This window comes from Lepisosteus oculatus, chromosome 17 (genome assembly GCF_040954835.1).
Source record: "Lepisosteus oculatus isolate fLepOcu1 chromosome 17, fLepOcu1.hap2, whole genome shotgun sequence".
Taxonomy (NCBI): domain Eukaryota; kingdom Metazoa; phylum Chordata; class Actinopteri; order Semionotiformes; family Lepisosteidae; genus Lepisosteus; species Lepisosteus oculatus.
The window spans coordinates 15,576,772-15,597,512 of record NC_090712.1 but is presented as its reverse complement, the minus strand read 5'-3'; the positions used below and the strand labels follow the sequence as shown (position 1 = coordinate 15,597,512).

At 35.2% G+C, this 20,741-nt stretch overlaps 1 protein-coding gene across 6 annotated transcripts in view; it reads right to left on the bottom strand.

The window, feature by feature from the left end:
• The window catches only part of LOC102697252 (KH domain-containing RNA-binding protein QKI), a 130,390-nt gene that overhangs the window by 33,967 nt on the left and 75,682 nt on the right, over positions 1 to 20,741 (bottom strand). For all 6 annotated transcript variants that reach the window (XR_001480334.2, XM_015362941.2, XM_015362940.2 and 3 more), the window contains exon 4: positions 14,702 to 14,845. Coding sequence is in view for 5 of the 6 variants with exons in the window: in XM_015362941.2 (XP_015218427.2) it covers positions 14,702 to 14,845 (144 nt within the window). In the remaining variant the exon portion in view is untranslated. The remainder of the gene's footprint in view (positions 1 to 14,701; positions 14,846 to 20,741) is intronic.

Genomic DNA, 20,741 nt, shown 5'->3' with positions numbered 1-20,741 from the left:
TTATCTATAATAACTGCAATAATTTAAAACAGTTGTCTTGTCGCAATGTCTCGCAAATAGCTTATAGCCAGAAAAATACAGTAAGACCTCCAGCAAACTGAATTTGGAACAATGAAAACATCTGAGCTTTTATTTTATTGTTATAGAGACCATTACCACAATAATTTATTCAACTTTATGTGTTTGTAACATGTCACAAACAGCTCCTGAAGAAGAACAATTATCATTGTATTAATCTTTCCCCCTATTGGTTGGTCTCACAAATACAAAACTCTGTATACCGTAGCTAGTACATATTTGCAGCAACCAAACAGAATGAGCAGGATATTTTTAGATCGAATTCTTTAATGCTACATGCCTAAATGGACCCCAAAGCCTTCTTAATGCGTAACTGGTTACCAATGGATTGAGTCACTACATTTTAATTTGAAAAAATAAAGCTAAATTAGAATTATGCTTCCAAACAGTAGTTATTTGTAGAGAAGAAACCAAGCAGTCCAGAGACTGCAACACTTAGGAAAAGACGAACAGTGCAAAGCCTTCCAGTCAGAAATACTGACAAAGAAAGTCTGATTCTTGCTAGAAACCACATCCTGTGTCATGTTTAATTGTTACACTGCAGATGGATCAGACTGCCTTTCTTCACTTTTTATATGAACTTATCTTTTTTACTTGTCAAATTTTCATTTCCCAATTAGCCCCCTCTAGTCAAGCCTGAATTCAGTTCCGTCAGACTTCCAGTATTTTCAGACTCTCACCATTCTGTACTCTTTCTTGTTTTAACAATGTTTAGTTTCTTCACAGAAGCAATTACTTCAGGCAGCTTCCTCCCAACAGATAGCAATTATGAGGCTTCTCCAGAAAGGCTGCCATTGCAGGACGCTGAGGGGCAGGTTGTCACCCCAGAAGGAGGTGTTGTTATTACGGTTCATTCTAATGAGCCCCTTGAATGTGGCACCTTACCATGTGCTGAGCCACAGTGCTGTCAACAGCAGATGGAACACACATGATTTCCCCATTTAAGGAAAATAAAACGTTTTTTTCTTAAATGGTCAAAACAACCTCATCTCCTCATCTGACATCATTATCAAAAACACACACGTACATTAACACTGGCAATGCTTAGACTAAATCACTTCTGGTAGTCCTAACTGTGCCAAAGAAAGAACACTGTTTTATTCTCTAAGACGGGGAACAGCCTGTGACCTTTTTGATTCGCTCAACTCTAGGACAGAAAGTACCCAGTACTGGTCCTTCCAGTTCTTCTTGGCTCACGTTAGTGTGTATCACTCTGTGCATTTCTGTCTATACTAAATTCAAAAGCTCCAGCTAGGTGCACAAAAGATGTTTTTGGAATCCATGAATTTGTTTCCTTCATTCAAAGCATTAAAAACAGATCTACAACAAACCTGCTTTGATATTAGTCCTTAATACGTTTCCCAAAAATGTTTTAAAAATTTAACTAATGGAAAGAGGGACTACATCCGCACAAAAGTCACATATTTGTACAGTACTTCACTGCAGACAACAAAATAGGTCTGAGTCAGCAAGAATGTTTTTTTTACATTTGAACAAAAATAAATACAGCTGATCTGTTTCCCAACTTCTATTAAAAATTCCTTAAGCTAGGAAGAAGAGGTTAAATTCCTTCTCCTTGTGCCACAATGTATAAATCCAGAGATGAAAATTCAATTTCATTTCCACTCCTTAATATTTCTGAGTCCAGAAAGAATAGCATGTCAGAAAGGCTGTGCCATATGAAGATACTGTGGTTTAGTTAAGAATAACAGTAACTCTTAGAAAAATGACTTAACAGCTGGTTATAGACTGCCTACAGTAGGCCTCATTACAATTACCTTCACAGTCCCTGGCAGGGTGGTTGTCATGGAAACCAGGATGCATCTGCCCTCTGCTTTGTTTCCTTCTTGCTCAGTCTACTTCTCTATACTCTTACAAAACTGCTGTAATCCTCCTGGTAGAATTGGTTAAATTAAGGAAAACAAGGGGAAAATCGAAGAGGAGGCGAGGCACGAGAGGATGGGGCAAAACTGGAACAAACAGCTTCGGCTTCCCTGGAGATAGATGGCATTTAATAAAAATGTTTGAGGGAGATATTTCCTCAATGAGCATGAGTGGCAGGACAAGGGAGCTTACTACGATTATCAAGAGCGCCAAACCTTAGTTGTCTATTTGCACAGGTTTGCATACAGTATAAACATTACAAAGCTGGTGGACTAGCCACTGGTTCTCGTGCTTTTGAGCATGTTTCCATTTAAATTTCAGTTTATCTTTGGACTGACAATTAAAACTCCATCTATCTTGCAAAGACCCTAGGCAAAGTGCCAGTACCTGCTGTACTGATAGACAGAAGTTTAATTAAATGAAGCCCTTCAGCATCTTTAGGAGGTTGGTATTGGTGCTGGTGGTTTTGGGGGGTGGATGGGGGGGTCTAAGAACATTTATTGCTATCAATAGCAACATTGCAGAAGACTACAGAGACTCACTGCTGGCATGTGACAACACTTTCTACTGACACTGGCCTTTTTTAATGAGTAATGGACACACATGCACACTCAAGAGTTCCAGTTCCTCAAAACTGAAACACAGATTAAAAGAGACGTGCTGTACAACACCTATTTTAAAAATGGCCACACATTTATCTGGATCTCTCAATAAAAGTTGCAGTAACTTAAAATCTGTGACCTTTTGCTTCAATACTTTGAATGAGTGATGTACTCACATAACATTCAACAACACATTTACAACAGGGGTGGATTGAGGCAGCCAAGTGGTTCCTATATTGTAATATATCTTAATAAATAGCGTTTTCACCTATAATTGTACAGAAGCCAATGTCATGCTACATTTGCAAACACCATGGTTTGCTCTTTTGCTAAATGTTTCTAAGCATGGTATGCCTGACAAAAAGGTTCCTCACATAGAATTCAGAAGCTACAGAGTGTTTGGAGTTCTGTACAAAATAAATATTCAAAATTTAAATCTTTAAAATCAAATTCTATTTATCTTGATTGTTGTGCTTGCTTTCAGTTTCAAATATGCATGTGTAACAATGTTCTTTTTGTTTTATTACTATTTCATGTTTTTAGTTGTTGTTGATGGTCTGGTAAGGTTTAGCAGACTGTGCCAACATTCTCAGCTAATGAGTATAATAAATAAATCTGGGATGCAGATGTTTTGTATTGTCTACTGTGCTAATGGTATAAAACTGAATATGAAGTTCAAACATTTATTACTACTGACATTTTTATCGTTTTATAACAACTACAACACTACTGACTGCAGTTATGGGTGAGAGTCATCATATATCTAACCTATGATTCTCACCTTTTAACATAAAAATGTACAGTATATACTTTTCGTTGATCTTCTAGAAGTGCTTGTTCTAAATTGTAAATGTATGGAAGAGAAGTCTACAACATAGCAGATCATGATGTCACAACATTGTAATATATGTAAACATAAATTTCCATCCCAAAACCATTCATAGGCCAACTCATAACATAGTATCTGTAGAAGAAAAGCTACTAAAAATTGAAGTTACTGTATTAATTTTTGGGATGTATGTGATGGAAACAAACGCAACCAAACATGATGTATTGTACCACCACACAACAAACAGCCATCCATTTAACTAGAATCCTAACAAATCCATTTCCATTTAAATCTGAGAGTGCTGCATGCTTATCTGGAAATTCCTGCTCGGAAGGAAACGGCGAATGAGGGCCACCTGTATCCAAAGGTGCCAAAGAATCACTGGTCGCAACTACTGCAACGAAAACTGGACAAGATTTGAAACTGGACTCTAAATATTCATTTCTAGCACATGCTGCTCTGTCTTAAAATGAGCTTGTTATATAAAATTAATTAGAAAATATTATTAACATATTTTCTGACTGAATCTACAATTATACAACATATAAAAGAAAAACGTTAGCCTAACATTTGGGAATTGGATTCAGGAAGGTTAAAGTGCTAATATATATATATATTCAACAGAGACCATGATTCAAGGCAACAACTGTTGGACAGCAATTTAACAGGTTCTTTAAAACAAATGTTACTGATACACAATAGCAACTTGGTTCAATATATCTACTGTTGAGTAAAATCAGTATTGAGATGAAATTTTGCTCCAGTAGGCATGAGTAAACAAATCTGCTGGAAAAGATGGGAGATTTCTCATTAACTGACTTACTTCAATCAAGGGACCTAAACTCAACTTTTATTTACCCTTTTTAAATTAAGAACCTTCTTTTAAATATTCCACAGAAAGCAATAATATTGCAATAGACACTGAATGGGGAAATGTGTTTTCAACATTAAAGGTTTTATAGCTAACATGCATTTTGTGAAAATAGAAAAACTGAGCTTTAATCAAGTGATCATCAGTGTTTAGACAGAAGAAAAAGCAAATCTCCATTCACAGCTTTTTTATTTGACATAAAAAATATTAACCAAATAAACACTGATGCTTTCAGTTAATTTAATCCTTTCTTTATAATCTGATGTTGCAATGCAATGATGTTTGAAAGGAATGAAATGAGGTTAAAAAACAATTTACCATATACTGCATTATCATATATAATCAGTTGAATTTGCATACACAGATTTTCCATCACTGCTGATGTTAATTTAATTCTATTATTTACTTATCAATGATGATGGCCAGTAAAGTAGAAAAAACACTGATGATAAATGGCGGCTATGCTGGTATTTATCACAGTCATTTGCATTTATCACAGCTGATCTGTGTAATAGAATTCTGGTCATTGTCTCAGGGGAAGAAGGAGCAAGCAAGCCTCAGCGCTCCTGCAAAATATCTCTATTGTGTATGAGAATGTTCGAAATATTTGTTATCTGAACTTGCAAATCACCAACCTAATTTATTCACAATACCTCTCCTTACATTGAAACATGAACAGAAAAGTCTTTGAAGAATGCTCTCCGTTACTTTTGTAAGTCTTACATACAGTAGATGTCAAAACAAGTTTTTAACTTCAAATGCTGACATACTGCACAGTAACTCATTAAAAGTTAATAAAAAATATACTGGTTTAGAAAAAAAATCTATTTGAATATTTAAGGAATGTTGTAATTGCTGTTGAGTATACAATTAATGTCAAGGGAGTATTCCTGCAGTGAAACAAAACAACGAACTCTTATGAAATCAAATAAAGATGGTGCTGGAAATGAGACAACTGGAACTTGTTTATACATTTTATTATCTCTTCAGCTATAACAATATTCTACTGGATTGCATCCATACAAAACTTTTTTACCCAACATTTTAATCAATCTAAACAGAAAAACACATACCGTAAAACATCTAATAAATAACATTCTACCATGAGATCCGAAAGGTTCTTTAGGGTCTGCATCAAACCAGGAGATATACTGTGCCTATGTGGCCTTTTTCTAAGGCATAAATGCTTATGTAAGGCCATGAAATTTGCCCAAAATTAGCCTCACATGATACTATTGTACAATCTTCTTACTGTGTAATTGGGCAGGTTGGAATCTCGGCAGGCAGTGACAGCCATGTGATCAGGAACAGAGTGGGGAGAGTCAGAGAAGAGTGATTCACACAGGAAACCTGCCTCTTAAAAGTGGACCAGTGCCACCATAAGACATGATTAATATAAACTGCTTGGCCATTTTTTATTTTAACTGATTCAGATGTTGATACTCTCAAATATAATGTATCACAATGTATATTAATAATGAGCCTAGCTTGTAAGGTAGACAGAAGTGGAAAGAAGCAGCAATACTGTGTTTATACATGGCCAGACATCCTATTAAAAATAGGAAATGGTAAATATTGAGCTATCCGCCTGTTCATAGAACAGCAGTAAAAATATTTAACCAGTCAATGTCGTGAAAACAGATTTGCCAGTGGATTTTTATAACTATATATATATTATAACTATAGAAATACATCGGTCCATCTTTATTTTACTAATTTGTCCAAAATGTCACCTTAAAAAAAAAATGACTAAACAGTACAAAGTAACAATAAAGACTGCAAAAAGGAGTAATAACATGGAGAACAAACAAGACGTTGGAAATCAATTAAAACACTAGTAAAATTTAAAATGCGGTAAAATAAAAATACTTAAAGCAACAGCACTAAGTAATTAAAATGACCTGTATAGTTCTTAAAGCTTGGTTGTAAACCTGTACTTTTAATACAAATTAAAATACAAAATGTAATTCCTATTAAACAAAATGCAACAGAGGGAGGCTGTGTTAGAAATGGTGGCACGTGACTCTGGTCAGAGGCTTTACTATCTGCATGCTGGAGTTATTACTGCCTCATGAGACCTGAATGGTTGACTTGGGTGCCAAATTAATTAACTCACTCATGGACTACTGCAAATGAAGTATTTACTGACTGAAAAAAATTCCAAATACTCATTTAACTGTCACCTATGTTACTGTATGGATAAACAATAATACAAATTACAGATAATATGAACATGCCAAAACGTAACTATTTAATATCAAAAAGTGTGCTTTGGTATACATACAGCTTTTTCCTACTATGAAGCTCTGTTTTTTGTGATGAAAGTCATTCACAGATCTCTTTCATTATCACCAACTCAACCTTTATTTAAATTCACTGGTTTCTATCAATACACATCTTGCACTGTGTCCGCAGGCTCTTAATACATTAACAGTCTTCACCTTAGCTCCCAGTTATGTTAACTGCAATATTTAGTTTGTAATAATTTTTAATAAAGGCATTTATTCTATCCTTAGTTTATTTTTCATCAGAGTAACAGAAACCATTATAATGTGGTTTATCGGTTAATAAAGCAACTATGCATCAGTAAAGTGAGCAGAGGTTGTACTGTTGTACTGGGAGGACATCCTGTGACTGCACACAGGGTTATACAATTGTTTTAGTCCAGGACGCGTGGGGGGAGCAGAGGAAGTCTTCATAGAATTAAAGGTTTAATTGAATTTGGTCATAAATAATCCAGATTGCTTGCAATAAATACGGTGTCAAAAATCAATTCTGTCAATAAAGCTCATTTCAGTGGTTAGCCGTGCCTTGCTCCCGGGGAGACTCGCACGAGCTGTGGTGATAGACAAGCTTGGCTGCCACACATTGACCAAGGAGACAGATTCTCTCTGTCAGCAGTCATGGTGCACACAGACAAGACAGCTGAAAGATGATACTGTACTTGCACATCACTATAACAATTAAGCATGTGCATGTTGCTTAGTCAGAAAAAAACAATATAGGCTGTATCTGCGGATACAAGTAAGAGCAGAAACACTCTTTTTACAAGGTACACAGCTATCAGCAAAGTTAATACTTTTCGAACACAAGAACACTGCTAATGGCAGCTCAGTTTAAAACAGTGTATGATAAAACAAACATACAGTATAATGACAACCAACTTAGACTTTCAGTTCTACAACACAGTAAAGAAATGCTTGAATAACTGACAGTGGGCTTTGCAGAGACAATTTTTCCACAAGGATACTATAGCTTTCGACTTTAGACTTACACAGCTGTATCAAGAGGCTATGAAGCCATTTTGAAATTAATGGCTTCAACTTCCTCATGGGAACATTGTAAAAATATTATTCCGCTTACAAACTTTCAACAAATGGAAGGGTGCATCCATTTTTATTATTAGAACAATGAAAAAAAAAAGGTTTGCATTTTGTGATATGAAAGTAGTTTGTAAAAAGACAACAAAAGACTATTGAAACTAGTGAGGAAAACAAACATGTTCTGCATTTTTGCAACACATTCATCATTCTAGGAGTAAACAAATATATCATAGTGAACAAATGACTCCTAATGGATCTTTTTATCGGATTATTGTATCCTTTTCCCTGAATGTGTTGGTCTTTTCTTTCACTTGTTGCAATCTACATGATATACTGGTTTCAAACTTTGGCACAATCTTTTTCAGTACACAAAACAGACTTCATTCCCAAAGAAAGTATGTCACAAAGAAGTAAAAATGACATTAACATGCACCTATCCCACTGCATTACAGTGAGGTATATATAGGCAATTCAAAAGTCACTTCATGCGTTCAATCTGTATGTAAATTTCACTGAGGATTATTAAGCACCTTAGGGAAGTTAAAAATGGCAGTGCAGTGACTGTTATCTTTGCACAAATAGAAAAAAAATCCTCATTTCTTCACCTGTTACAGGCCTTGGAGGCAAACATGACAATGGTAATGAATTTTTCTCCGGGAAAGAAAACTGTAAACTCACAAAGTACACATTGCATTAAAGTAGATTAAACATTCACCCACATCTCTGGTTTCCATCATTAGGAAAGGGCAAGGCTGTCACTCAGCCACTGCCAAGCTAGAAGGAAAAGCCCTGGGGTGCTGTTACCGTGGTATCCCCATGGGATGTTACTATGCTTCCTCTGATACTCAAGAAAGGATGCTTAAGTTCAGGCAGTTTGCTTTTAATTATTAATATACTTTAGAAAATGGAATCTCCACAAAACTACATCAGAATACAGTATGGAGAAAGGCAACAATCAGAAGTTAAGCTGTACATTTTACATTTACCTAAAAAAGACTTCACAATATCACAGTATAAGCGCGGAATCTTTTTATTTTTTGCCTACCCATGGTCTTGGGTGAAGGTCCTCATTCCTGGTCCTCAAGGACATTTACACAACAAGCTTTCTTTTAGGTTTAAATCAACAACAGCCTCAGGCCTGTAGAGGATGGTCGGTTGAGGCTTATGTTTGCCAGTTAAACCTTTTAAATCAGGTCTCAAGGTGATGACATCTTAGAAACACCCAGGGAACCTATTGGATTCCACCTCTCACAGATTGAACTAAGAGGCCCAGACCTCAGTCCATTGGTGGCACAACCTTTCCAGATCAGGGAGCTTTAAAAATTGCTTTTACACAGGGTAGTGCCATGTGAGTGCAATATGAACAACTGCGTTTTATTTTTTCATTTCATTCTGTCACAATTTTTTTAATAGTTTTCATATGTTCATTATTTTTAAAGTGGCATGTTCACGTAGTTGAAAGATCAGCACCATGTTTATCTTCTCAGAATAAAAGCAGTACAGTGGTATTCATAGTAAAAATACTGCAAAATGTAAGATTTGTACTGTCTTAACATGCTAAATACATTACGAACAATATATACAAATTTAAAAATACTATAGAAAATGTATAAATGTATTTACATTACTTTATATAAAGCAGGAAGCACTTTTAAGAACAATACAGACTTTAACAAATGCCTGCCTTATGGCAAGTCATATTAGCCAAAGTGTTTTAATCCCTAATATTACCAATAGATATTTTGGGGTTACCAGCCTCCTGAAGTGAGGCTAATTGTCATTTCTGTGCCAAAGAATACAGAGGTGGCACATTTATCTTAGCGATTAAACATTCACCATAATTTTCTGTTCTTTAACTTTTCAAAGCTTTTATATATTTTAATCACCCACTGTCACATAATTATCTGCTAACATTTAATTACCATTCATGACTTGCTTAATGTTGGCATCAAGACTTAAGAATTCAGTCAGGTTCCTGTGGCCTGACCTTACTGTCTTGAGCTCTACATTAATTTATAACCAGTAATTAAATCAATTAAGACAGCAATGCAGGTCACGCATTCTGTATTAGCCTGTATCTATGCATGTCAGCTTTTCTCTTTTAATTTCAGCTACTCACATTTTATAGATAGAGCTGCCCCTAAAAAGATTCATTTCAGACAAAAGCGTCATGTGATGTATGACTGCTTGTTTGTGTGGGAGGGGGAGACGAATTTTAGTCAATCAATTTTCAGATGAATGTTAGACATCTGTTGGACTTAGCACTAACTGACCACACTGAACCACACAAAAATACTGACTACTAAAGCCAGAAAAGTACAAAGGCAAAAATGCCCGTCACAGTTTCGTTAAGCAAAACGTCAGGTTATGTTAAGTTTTAACTGAAGAGGAAATTAGAACAGTGGAGACCAAACAGCAATCATTACATTGACCAGGAGTTGAGTTCACAGATATGTAGTAGCTTCCACTCCAGGTTTCCTTGGACGAGGGCACTGACACTTGAGCTTAGCAAGATGAGTAAGACGTCCTGGAAACATGAGAAAAATTATGGAGTGTCCAACTGCTGTTGCCCTCTCCCACAATTTGTTCCCACAATTTATTTTATCTGCACTCCTTACCTCATAGGAAATACCCACCATGCCCCCATAATAATACTGAATGAAAAAGAGAGAATCAAAACAAGCTACAAGTTCACTCCTTCCACGTGCAACGTTCACCTGTTAAGATAACCGTTTCACACCAGAGGTCAGTAAAAAAATGATAACCTTGCTTCAGTGCTGCTTTCCACCAGTCAGGTAAGAAAGTTACTTCAGTTAATGTCACAATGCTCCCATCATAGCCTGCGTTTGTGAACCAGTTTTCATAACTGGCAACCATTCACTGGCAAATCAAAAGAAATAGCAATGTACAATTTAACAGGACAGCCCATTCAGGGATAACGTAGTTTTACTGACAATGCAAAGTTTAGGACATGATGTTTAGGTATGATTTTTGTTCAGCTTCCTTTAAATTAACTCATAACTTAATTATATTAAAATATTGGTGCTTAAATAGGTTTTAAATGCTGTTATTTTCAAAACAAGTGGAAAACTATAATGACATCTATAGTTTGAGCGTGATCAGGTTAGACTGTTAAATGTTTCAATAGATGCTTTTATACCAGACACCCTAATTAGAGCAGTCTGTCAGTACACTTCACTGTAAGAAAGTGTTAAAGTGTAAGCACTTTTAAAAGCAGAATTATCTTCTTTGAATTCCCTCAGAAAACAACATTACACCCTCAAATAAAAGCAATTAATGAAGAGAATTAATGATTTTAGTAAGTAAACCATCTGCTGCTGAAGGTGTAAATTACTTATTGGTTAGGATTTAACTCACAATTCACAATTTACTTTGCATAAAGCTCAAATGCACTGTTAAAGTTATTTTTAGACTGAACACATTTCAATTTTTTAACAATAGGACAGGTTGCATGCAAACACAATTTGTAATGGAAAGTTACAGTGATTTCTCAGACACAAAAAGGACAGGGTGCTAGAAAGTCTGATTTTAAAGTGGATTAATCTTTCACCAAATGACCATCTGCCACTTCTGTAGTTGCAAGATAATTCTTAAAGGTTCTCAGAGATTGTCATATGTTGCTATGTAAATTCCTCTTTCCAATTTATCAACCTTTGCATTTTCACTTCCTAAGTCATGGCAAGAAAAAACAGTTTTTTAAAGTCCAAACTCAATAGTGCAATGGTGAAAAACAAATTCAGTCTGTGCCATTATAAAAGTTCTTGGAAAAGACAGATCAGCAAGCACTGCTAAACATTTACTGAATTACATGAAATTAACTGACTGTACTTGCACAGCCTTCTTATGATTATTATACGGATCAACCATTTTCAACTTACAGATGATGTTCTGAACTCACAGGATGACATACAAATTTTAAATACTATTCCCTCTAAAAAGTCCCCCTACAAACAAAATACTGAAATATCAGAGATCTCACTAGTCATTGTACTAAATACAATAATCTCATAAAGCCTTTGTTATTGACTGCTTTAAATTAAATGTGTCAGATCTTCTGTCTCCTGAAAGAATAACTGCTGACATTCTGTTGCAATGTACAAGATCACCGGACACTGCAATTAATGATAATTGGCTTTAAAGGGCAAAAGGTTTAGAATGCTGCTATGCTGTATTCATTTTTAAAAACCGGACAGTAATAAAGAGAAAGATTTGCTGTATGCTGTCTTTGGTTATAATTCAGAAAACGAAAGTATCAAGAATTCTTCAAATCTTTACATGGGACTTTTAATCGGGAAGATATAAATAATGAGAATGATAATTCCTTACATTTATATATTGTTTTTCATCCCAAAGGATCTTGAAGTGCTTTATACATAGAGGGAGACTCATTTAAGCCACCACTAAATTGCAGTATGTATAGCACTAATGCCTTGATTAACTGATTAGAAGCCTTATTCAATCTATAGTTAAACATATTCACCTTTAACATGTTGGCTTTATAGATATATTCTCTTTTTAACATTTATTTGCCCTGACAATACCACGCATGTAAGGTAGGATACTGCTAGTTTACCTCTATAAAAGTTGCCCTCTATCCTTACAGAGGTAAATGAGTTTCTTTACTTTTTAACTAATTTCTCTGGCAGTGATAAAACTCTGTTCCTAACCTTAATTGTTCTGTATTGTGTCACTTAACTGCATTTCCCAACTGTCCAGTTCACTTAATGACCCTTCTGTTCCATTCTTCTACCTCAACGTGCTCGGTTCCTGGTATAGAAGTACTGATGTCGAATCACTGATACACATGATCTGCACTTTGTTCCGCGCCTAACATACAGTACAGTAGTGCAAATGCAGAATTCCCTGTACACCAAGACTAACACAGTATTCCTGCATTCAAAACAGTAAGTTTGAGCAGTCAATTAGACTTAATTATAGGTTATTTTCAAAATGATCTATCCCAATTACGGTTTCACATGTTTAAAGGAAATTGTGGCTACATGCAGAGCGAAATATGAATTACAGATACAGCAAGTTTTATCAAGATGCATATTCAAAGCAAAGCTGTTTTTTTTATTTTTAGGCACTACATTGTATATTATACTTTGAAGACACATGGAAATACTCAAAAACGTTTCTTTCCAACAGAAAAGAAACTAAGTGAGCCACACATCTTTTGTTATTGATCTATGAAACACATTTGCCCTTAAGGTAAACAATAACAATCTGAAAACATTTTCATCTTGCTATTAACTCTGCCATGTGTTGGTCGACTTTAATTGGAGTTATGTTGAATTTAGTGTTGCGAACATGAATTAAACACGACCAGAAGATAAATTTCACTGCTGGCTGGACAGAAGAAATTTACTTTAATTTGTACACACACCCTTAGAGTACAGTATGCTATATACGGGGAAAATAATCCCAAACTCCATCTCAAGGAAAGATTAAACACTGTCATTTACCAGGTTGGTGACACACTACTCAGTCGGTAACTTGTGACAGGGACCATATTTCATACGCTGCGAGCTAGCAAGAAACTGGCGAATACTGCTTTGTCTTTCCAACAACATGATTTTCGGCTGTGAAATATATCATGAGAACCAGGAACAATGTCGGTAGTCTTTCTGTTGTTTTTCCACTTAGAAACTGACTGAATTGCTTTAATTACAAAGAAAAGAACAATAAACAGATTACAGAAAAAAGCTTATACTATCATTTATGGTATTCTGATTGTATCTCAGCGAGTCCAGACCTATTCCAAAGAGAACAGTAAGGGGGATACCTGATTCTTTCATCATCATACCGAATCCTGATTTTAAAAATAGGAAAAACTGTAGCAAAGTCACAAACTGATGTTGGTGGGTAAAACACCAGATCAAGACATTAGGCAAACTTAATAATGACCAACATTCTTTCCTCCTAAATAAATGAACAAATCAACCAGGTTTGTATGACAGGACAAGCTCAAGGAGTTTAATCTGTATCAATTCACAGCATTCAGGGCATGTATAAAACAACAACCAATACTGTGGTCAAGTACATTGGTATTGTATACGATAAGACCCTAACCCTAAATTACATTTCTTCACTGTACTACCTGAGCTAATCCTACCATTAATCATGAGACTGAAACAGGAATGAGACTGTAAGGAATCAATTTTCTTGAAGATATGTCTTTAGAGATTTCAATAAGACTTCCATGAAATACTCTAGAAAGTAAAAATTGCTTAAGGTTTTAAAGGATTTTGCATTATATTTTAAAATTATATTTTGAATTCAGGCTTTATAATTTCTTAAAGAAATAAAACCACATGATTGCAAGAGACAATTATAAGCATATTTTATCAACACTGTCAAGCACATACTGTACAGTATAATTCTTATTTTTAGTGTTGACCTACATATGCTTTATGACAGAAGTGATTGAGTGCAGCCCCTTAATGGTGGTCTAATGGTATATCATTCCAGATTTCTCAAACTTATAACCTACCAGAATTATTCAAGGTCTTAACAATCAATTGTTTATCCCAAGGGGCAAAAGCACTACTGCCAAGAATGAGTTAACAGCATGTACAGCAGATACAGACAAACCCCAATAATGATTCAGATAAAGCAAGACTGTAAAACTGACAGTTTCCTTAACTTGCTTGATCTGATGGACGACTGCCCGGACATACTGATGAGGAATTCAGAACACCCCTATAATAAACCAAAGGCCTGTGAAAGTGATGGTGGTGGAGGGCTATGAGCATGGTAAACCCTTGGAAATAATGGTCTAAAGAGCAAAAGGTTTCCCCATCTAGACAGCAATGAGCTTGTCCTTCTCCTGAACATTATGAACTCCCATTAAATTGTTCAGCACCTTAAAAAAAACAACAGCTGCAAGATAACGGTCAAAACTATCTCCAGGAACTTATGTGATAATCAGTCTCCTGAAATTTGGAGACTTTAATCAGTCTCCTGAAATTTGGAGACTTTAAAACCTAATTTCCACATATGAATACGACTGAGAAAAAAATAGTCATTTTGCATCACATGTTCTAGATGAAAACCACCCCAGGGTCAATGGTAAAACAACCGAAATACTTACGGCTGGCACCAATAGCTTTTTGACTTCCTCTACAGCCCTTTTCAGTTTGATTTCAGCTCTGTTCTGGGCATCTTCCACAGTGATTAATACATGTAGGTCTTCGTTTAGGTGCTCCCAGTTCGGCTTCCCTCGGTTTTGTTCTTCCTTAAATGGTCAAGAAAAAGACAAATATAAATTAGGCTAAAATAGATTAAGAAGTATCTAACGAGTTATGCAGGGAAATTTAACTACTTTGTCCTCGTGTACATTTTTAAAGGCTGTTTACTTTTCGATACATTTTATCATTTTCATTTCTTTTACTCTGGTATACTGTAATATGACTCATTGTAAAGCCCATTTGAGGTGGTGTTCACCAAGCAAAAAGCCTCCCATAAAAGAAAATTGATTGATTGTTGTAAAGGTTCAGTGTGTCATCCGTGGAGGCTAAAAAATAAATCACAAAGGAGATGCGCATAGTGCTTGGTCTCAAGACAGTGGATGATAGACAGACTCTCCTGATAAACCACTGAAAACAGGAGACTCCACGTGAAGTCGAGATCTGAATGAGCTGGGACACATCCTCATCATCTTCTTGAGGGCAAAGGTGTTTTTTGAACATCTGAGGCCGCCTTCTTTGTTACAGGCAAAATCTCAGATCATTATTACTGAACACCAACTCGCAATACTGTCGGTTTTGAGCTCAATAACCTCCTATGACAAAACCAAACCAAAAACAGTCCATTGCTTCATGTTTAGAAGTCTAAAAGAAGTCACTATTTCATCAAAGTTATTTTTAAAATTATGTTTCAAATAGCAGTTACTCTTTCCGACACATTCTAACAGGAACTGCAAGTGTGCACTATGCTACCATTTAATCTAGGACAAAAGTATCTGCCAAAAGATGTTTTCAGTGATTTTTGGTTCCCTCAGCTTGTCAGTGTGAAAGCTTCTTCATTTGTGCTTCCATCACACCCACACACACTAATTATCATTTTTGAACAATTGCTACCCAGGATTCTTGGGGAAAAGTAATGGGCTGTGCTTCTGGGTGTCAAGAGTGCTGCGTTGCTTTTTCATTCTATAGACCGCCTGTGGAGTCTGCAAGTCAACACTAGTGCTGTGACGTAATGCTGCTCTTTTCCTATAGTCGACTTCTCAAAGCAAGGTCCTAAAATGATCAACCTAGCCTCACAGTGATGTATCCAGCCAGTCCTTGTACATATTAGTGCAGGCCAAAGAATTTCAGTATCTCCAGCGACTTCTGCTTTCAAAAACGTTGTGGGGTGTGGGGAAAGAAACTGTTTTCATAAATTAAAAATAAGCTTAATTTTGTGAGATGCAGCGTTCAGAATATACTGTGGAGGAATGTAGTTAACAGGCAATGAGCACAAGCTGCATTTTCAATTTTCAAGAATAGAGTTTCAAATCCAGACTGTTGTGCAGAAAGATAATACAGCAGCCCACACTTGGGAGCAGCAGAGATTCAAGTGAAACAACAGGTTGCAGAGAGACATGACAAAGACTGATATGGCTGAACAGGACTGCAAACATAAGACAAACTCTGTATCTCTTCTTTGTACTCGAATGTATCCAACTTTGAACAATGTCTTCTCACTCTTTCCCACACCGTTTCTAGGTGGTTTTACAGCTGTGCTGGACCGACTGGCATAAAAACCTTTTCTTCTATCTCTATGCAGAGCTGTGCCCGAGTTTCATTTCCTCAAACCAAACTCTTTTCTCTGTGATCTTAAAACATCAAATGGCAGCACTTTTAGAGAATGCACACATCTAAAAGTAAAACTGAATGAATACAAAATAAAAACGGAGAAAAAAATGCTTTTAAGAAAGATGCCTGAAAAGCACTAAACAAATTTCAATGGAAAGAAAAGGGGCTGTATTTAAAAGGCCCCACATTTATATGCTGGGCACTGGTCCAAACCTATTCAACTGGAAAAACTATATGTAAGATTTAATAGGCAAAGTTCAAAACTGAAGCAAAGTTCCCTCTAGGGATCCTCTCATCATCTTCTTTTCACTTTCACTTTTTGGTATTTGCTTTAGCTTTTTCTCCTATTAAATCCCCATCTCCTCACAGAAGACCTCTGCTCAGGTCAACACACTGGCCTCTCCAATAACACCTCTAGTAGTTACTTCTGCACCTAAGAAACTGTTCTGCCCGCAGAAAACCCTGTTCTTTACTAGGCTCCACAGATTTGGAAATTTCAACTTTAAAATAATGTTTTTCTAGCGACGTTTGAAGTTTACTCTTTTAAAAAAAATGTAATGATTATGTAAATGTCCTCCTATGTAATTGAATATTTTCGAAGCAATACCTTAAAAATAATTAATGTTCAATTTGTTTTCGAGTTTTGTTAATTGTCACCTTCATTGTGAATGTTTGATTAATTGTGTACTGCATACATGTTTTACATAAACATATTAGCATATTAGTTCACAAATACTGTAAAAATGGTCAATGATAATACTGGTATTGATAAACTAAATGAAGTGATTCAATCCAACTGAAATGCTGGCAATGTATTTCTACTCTTTAAATTGTTGGTTGAAGTTGCAAAGAACACATTCTAGTGGTGGAAGAGCTGTGCATTACATAAACCATCATATCCATCACAGTCTAGGTGACATATAAAATAGCTGCAATTATAGTAATGATCATCACAAAATGCAACTCCAACAGTTAATGAAACAAAGAATGAGATTTTTTATAATTAGACATAAAATGGAACATGAGCTACTGTCTTGCTAAGAAAGATTTACAATAAAGCACTAATTATTTGTTTGAACAACACAAGGAGAGCTGTAACTTGAAGCATCATGACACACTGATTATCCTAACCCCCGCTGATGAACTGCTATAACTGCATCTCTCATAGAGCACATTATCTGCAAGTTTTTCTCCCACTGTGCACCTGATGGTGACTACCCAGGCAGAGCACTGTGGGAAATAATATATGAATAAACCCAGCATGTAGGCAAAACTGAAAGCACTTACTTAAGTAACCTTTGAATAGAGTTCATATTCTAAGTGTTTACTAAAGAATCACATTGCACTTCTATTTATTAGTAACATTTTTAACAGCAGCCACAAAGTTAGTCATAAATCCCATTTGGCTTCTTCATATCAATGGCATTATGCATTCTAAATTTGTCCCTCATTTTAAGTGAACATGGTCTTTCACAAAAGTCTTTGTCTTCAAAACTCCATAATAAACATATTGTATATTTTTTAGATTAATATGCAAGAAATGCCTATAATTTGCAGAAATGTTATTACAGTATCCCATGTAAAATGTCTGATATCTCCTGCTCATATCGTCAAACTACTGTATTTCCTAAAGGACTGAAACACTTTAAGAGAAAATCATGACATTTAAAGCAGTGCATTAATATACTCTTCGGACTTCCATTTCATTATAACTTTTAAATATGCCTTAATGAGAAGAGAGAGAGTTTTAGGATTCAGACAAACAGGTTGTCTTTGTGTATTTTTAAAATAATTTGTAGCACATATTAAATTCGTCTTGGTTAGGTAATTAAACTAATAAAGCCTAGGCTGGAAATGTTTATTTAAAAATGCAAACACAAACAGATCTTGTAAATCTTTTGCATCTTGTCATATGCAAACCCTTTACTCAAATAGAGAGTTAATAATGCATTCTGCTGATCAATACTAAGGTAATTTTCCTACACTATTATAATCAATCAATACCATTAGGAAAATTGACAAAAACTAATGCCTGTTGGCCACTTCCACTCTGAGCAGTTGAAACGCAAAATGTCATCTTAAAGCAGCCAGGAATAAATCACTCTGCACACAAGACAAAATTTTAAAGGATTTCAGCTGTGACATCAATACACTACTAAAAATAAATTTGGATACGATTAACAGTATCTTTGATTTCAATCACACTTACTCCCCAAGATAAAAAATTTCCCTTCAATGGGTCAAGGACATTTTTGCTTTTGTAAATAAAGACCAGCCAGGCTCAACTGAACATTGCGACAAACTTACCATAATAATGTATGGTAAAATTACCATAAAACTCATACATTTCTTCCTGTCTCTTTTACACACAAGTATTTAAAAATCAAGGGAGTTTTTTTTTTCAAATAACATTAATTTTCCATTTGATCATCATAATTTCCAACATACTATAAATGGACAGAGGAACAACAAAGGGTATCTATCTTGTTTCTTTAAAAATGCCTAATGTCTACCCGGGACGTTTATTTGAAAACAGGGGGATGTGACAAGTATCTTTCCCTAGTACAGTATATGCCACATCTCCTTTGTACCAGTTTCACTGGTTTTGTTCTACAAACAGCTCTGTGCGTCATGAATGTAGGAGATCCCTGTGTTATCAGAAGGGAAGGAAATAATAAGAATGAATCAAGAAGTCAGAGTGAAATTAGCAATGTGTCAAAATGTAACAAGCTTCTCTAGCAGTGAAAAGTGTACTTCAGAATACTTCTGAATAAGCAGCAGGTGGACTTTAAGATGTTGTCTTCCTACAAGTAAAATGTACTACTGTACCTGCTACATACTGTATCTGCTTCAGATGTAATTATTAGCTCTGTCTCAGTCAAGTACAAAGGCTGTCAGTCTAATACTGTAGATACTGTATCTGATGAGGTTGGAATTATCAGGGAATGTTAATCAGAACAAAATTCCGACCTTCATAATAATATATGCCGTATACAGTATATAAATCTACTAAATACCTTTAAATGAAAATATGAGCCTGTATAAACAGCACAGGGTTTTAATACTTGTGCCAGATGCAAAACAAGAAACTGAAAGTTAGACTGAAAAAGCTAATTCCTTGTTTTTCTGACTCAAAATCATGTAAAAAAAAGGACCCATTCTATAATTTTCATACTTGTGTACAACAAAATTGCCCTTAAGACATCTTAATTGAATTTGTCATAAAAACCCAAGAATAATTTAGAGCTATTATAGCAGATAACAGGAAACACTTAAGAGCTTTGCATTTATAAGAAAGAAAAACTATTCTACATAAAACAAAGACTTTGTTCATGCTGCTTTGCTCATTAAAACCATCAAACTTAATTATTTTAAAGATAGGTCATTTTAAAAGGTTATCAAACCTTTTTCAAGAGTACAGTAATACCAAGTTTGTTTTTTAATTTTAAGGAGTCTTAAAGCTGTTATTTGCAATCAAGCTAATTGTAATACTGTAATTATTATTGCCAATAAATCCAATGATTGATACCAATAATTGTTGATACTAAAAAAGAATGTGTTCCAAGAATAAATGCTATCTATGGCACACCTTGTTAGCTTTTACTGTAAACAGTGCATCATGGTAGAGACTGAGATTAATGCTTGCTGTGTATGTTTTCAATTGTATTTTACATTTTTAGAATGTAGTCCTGTGACCTGAGAATCAGAAACATCTGTTATTTCCAGGAGTCTATCTGTCCTGATGGGAACAGATAACACTGGCAGATACTAGTGATGCGTTTGTTCTTTAGGAAGGTGTAGATGTGGACATACAGTACAAAAAAAACTTTTCTGAACAAAAGCAAAATATTTTCTGAAACTCTTTATCTGCTAGATGCCTTATCCCATCCCCTTAAAAGATAACAGTGCATATTACTTTAACATCTAACATATTTAAATAATAACACTGCAAAGCATAACTATAATTAAAAAAACTACTTGTTATTAAACACATCACTTGTTTTTTTCTTCATTACAAAACCGTGACATACGATTATACATTTTGATAACTGGATAAAAAACATTTAAATGAAACAGAGAATTTATGATCTTCCTCTTCTCATTTGCTTTCTTTTGACTGATGGCACCTCTGGAGAAATGTAATATATCTGAAACCACCCCCTCCTATTAGAAACAGCGAAGTCTTTGATCTATTCAATCCCTATGTGTGGGTTGCTACAAAGCAAAAACAAGAATATAATACTTAAACCATCAAAAACATTATTTTTACTCTGTATTTAAGAAGCCTTTATCACATCAGTTTTATTAATACATAATCAAGCTTGAAGCAAAAAC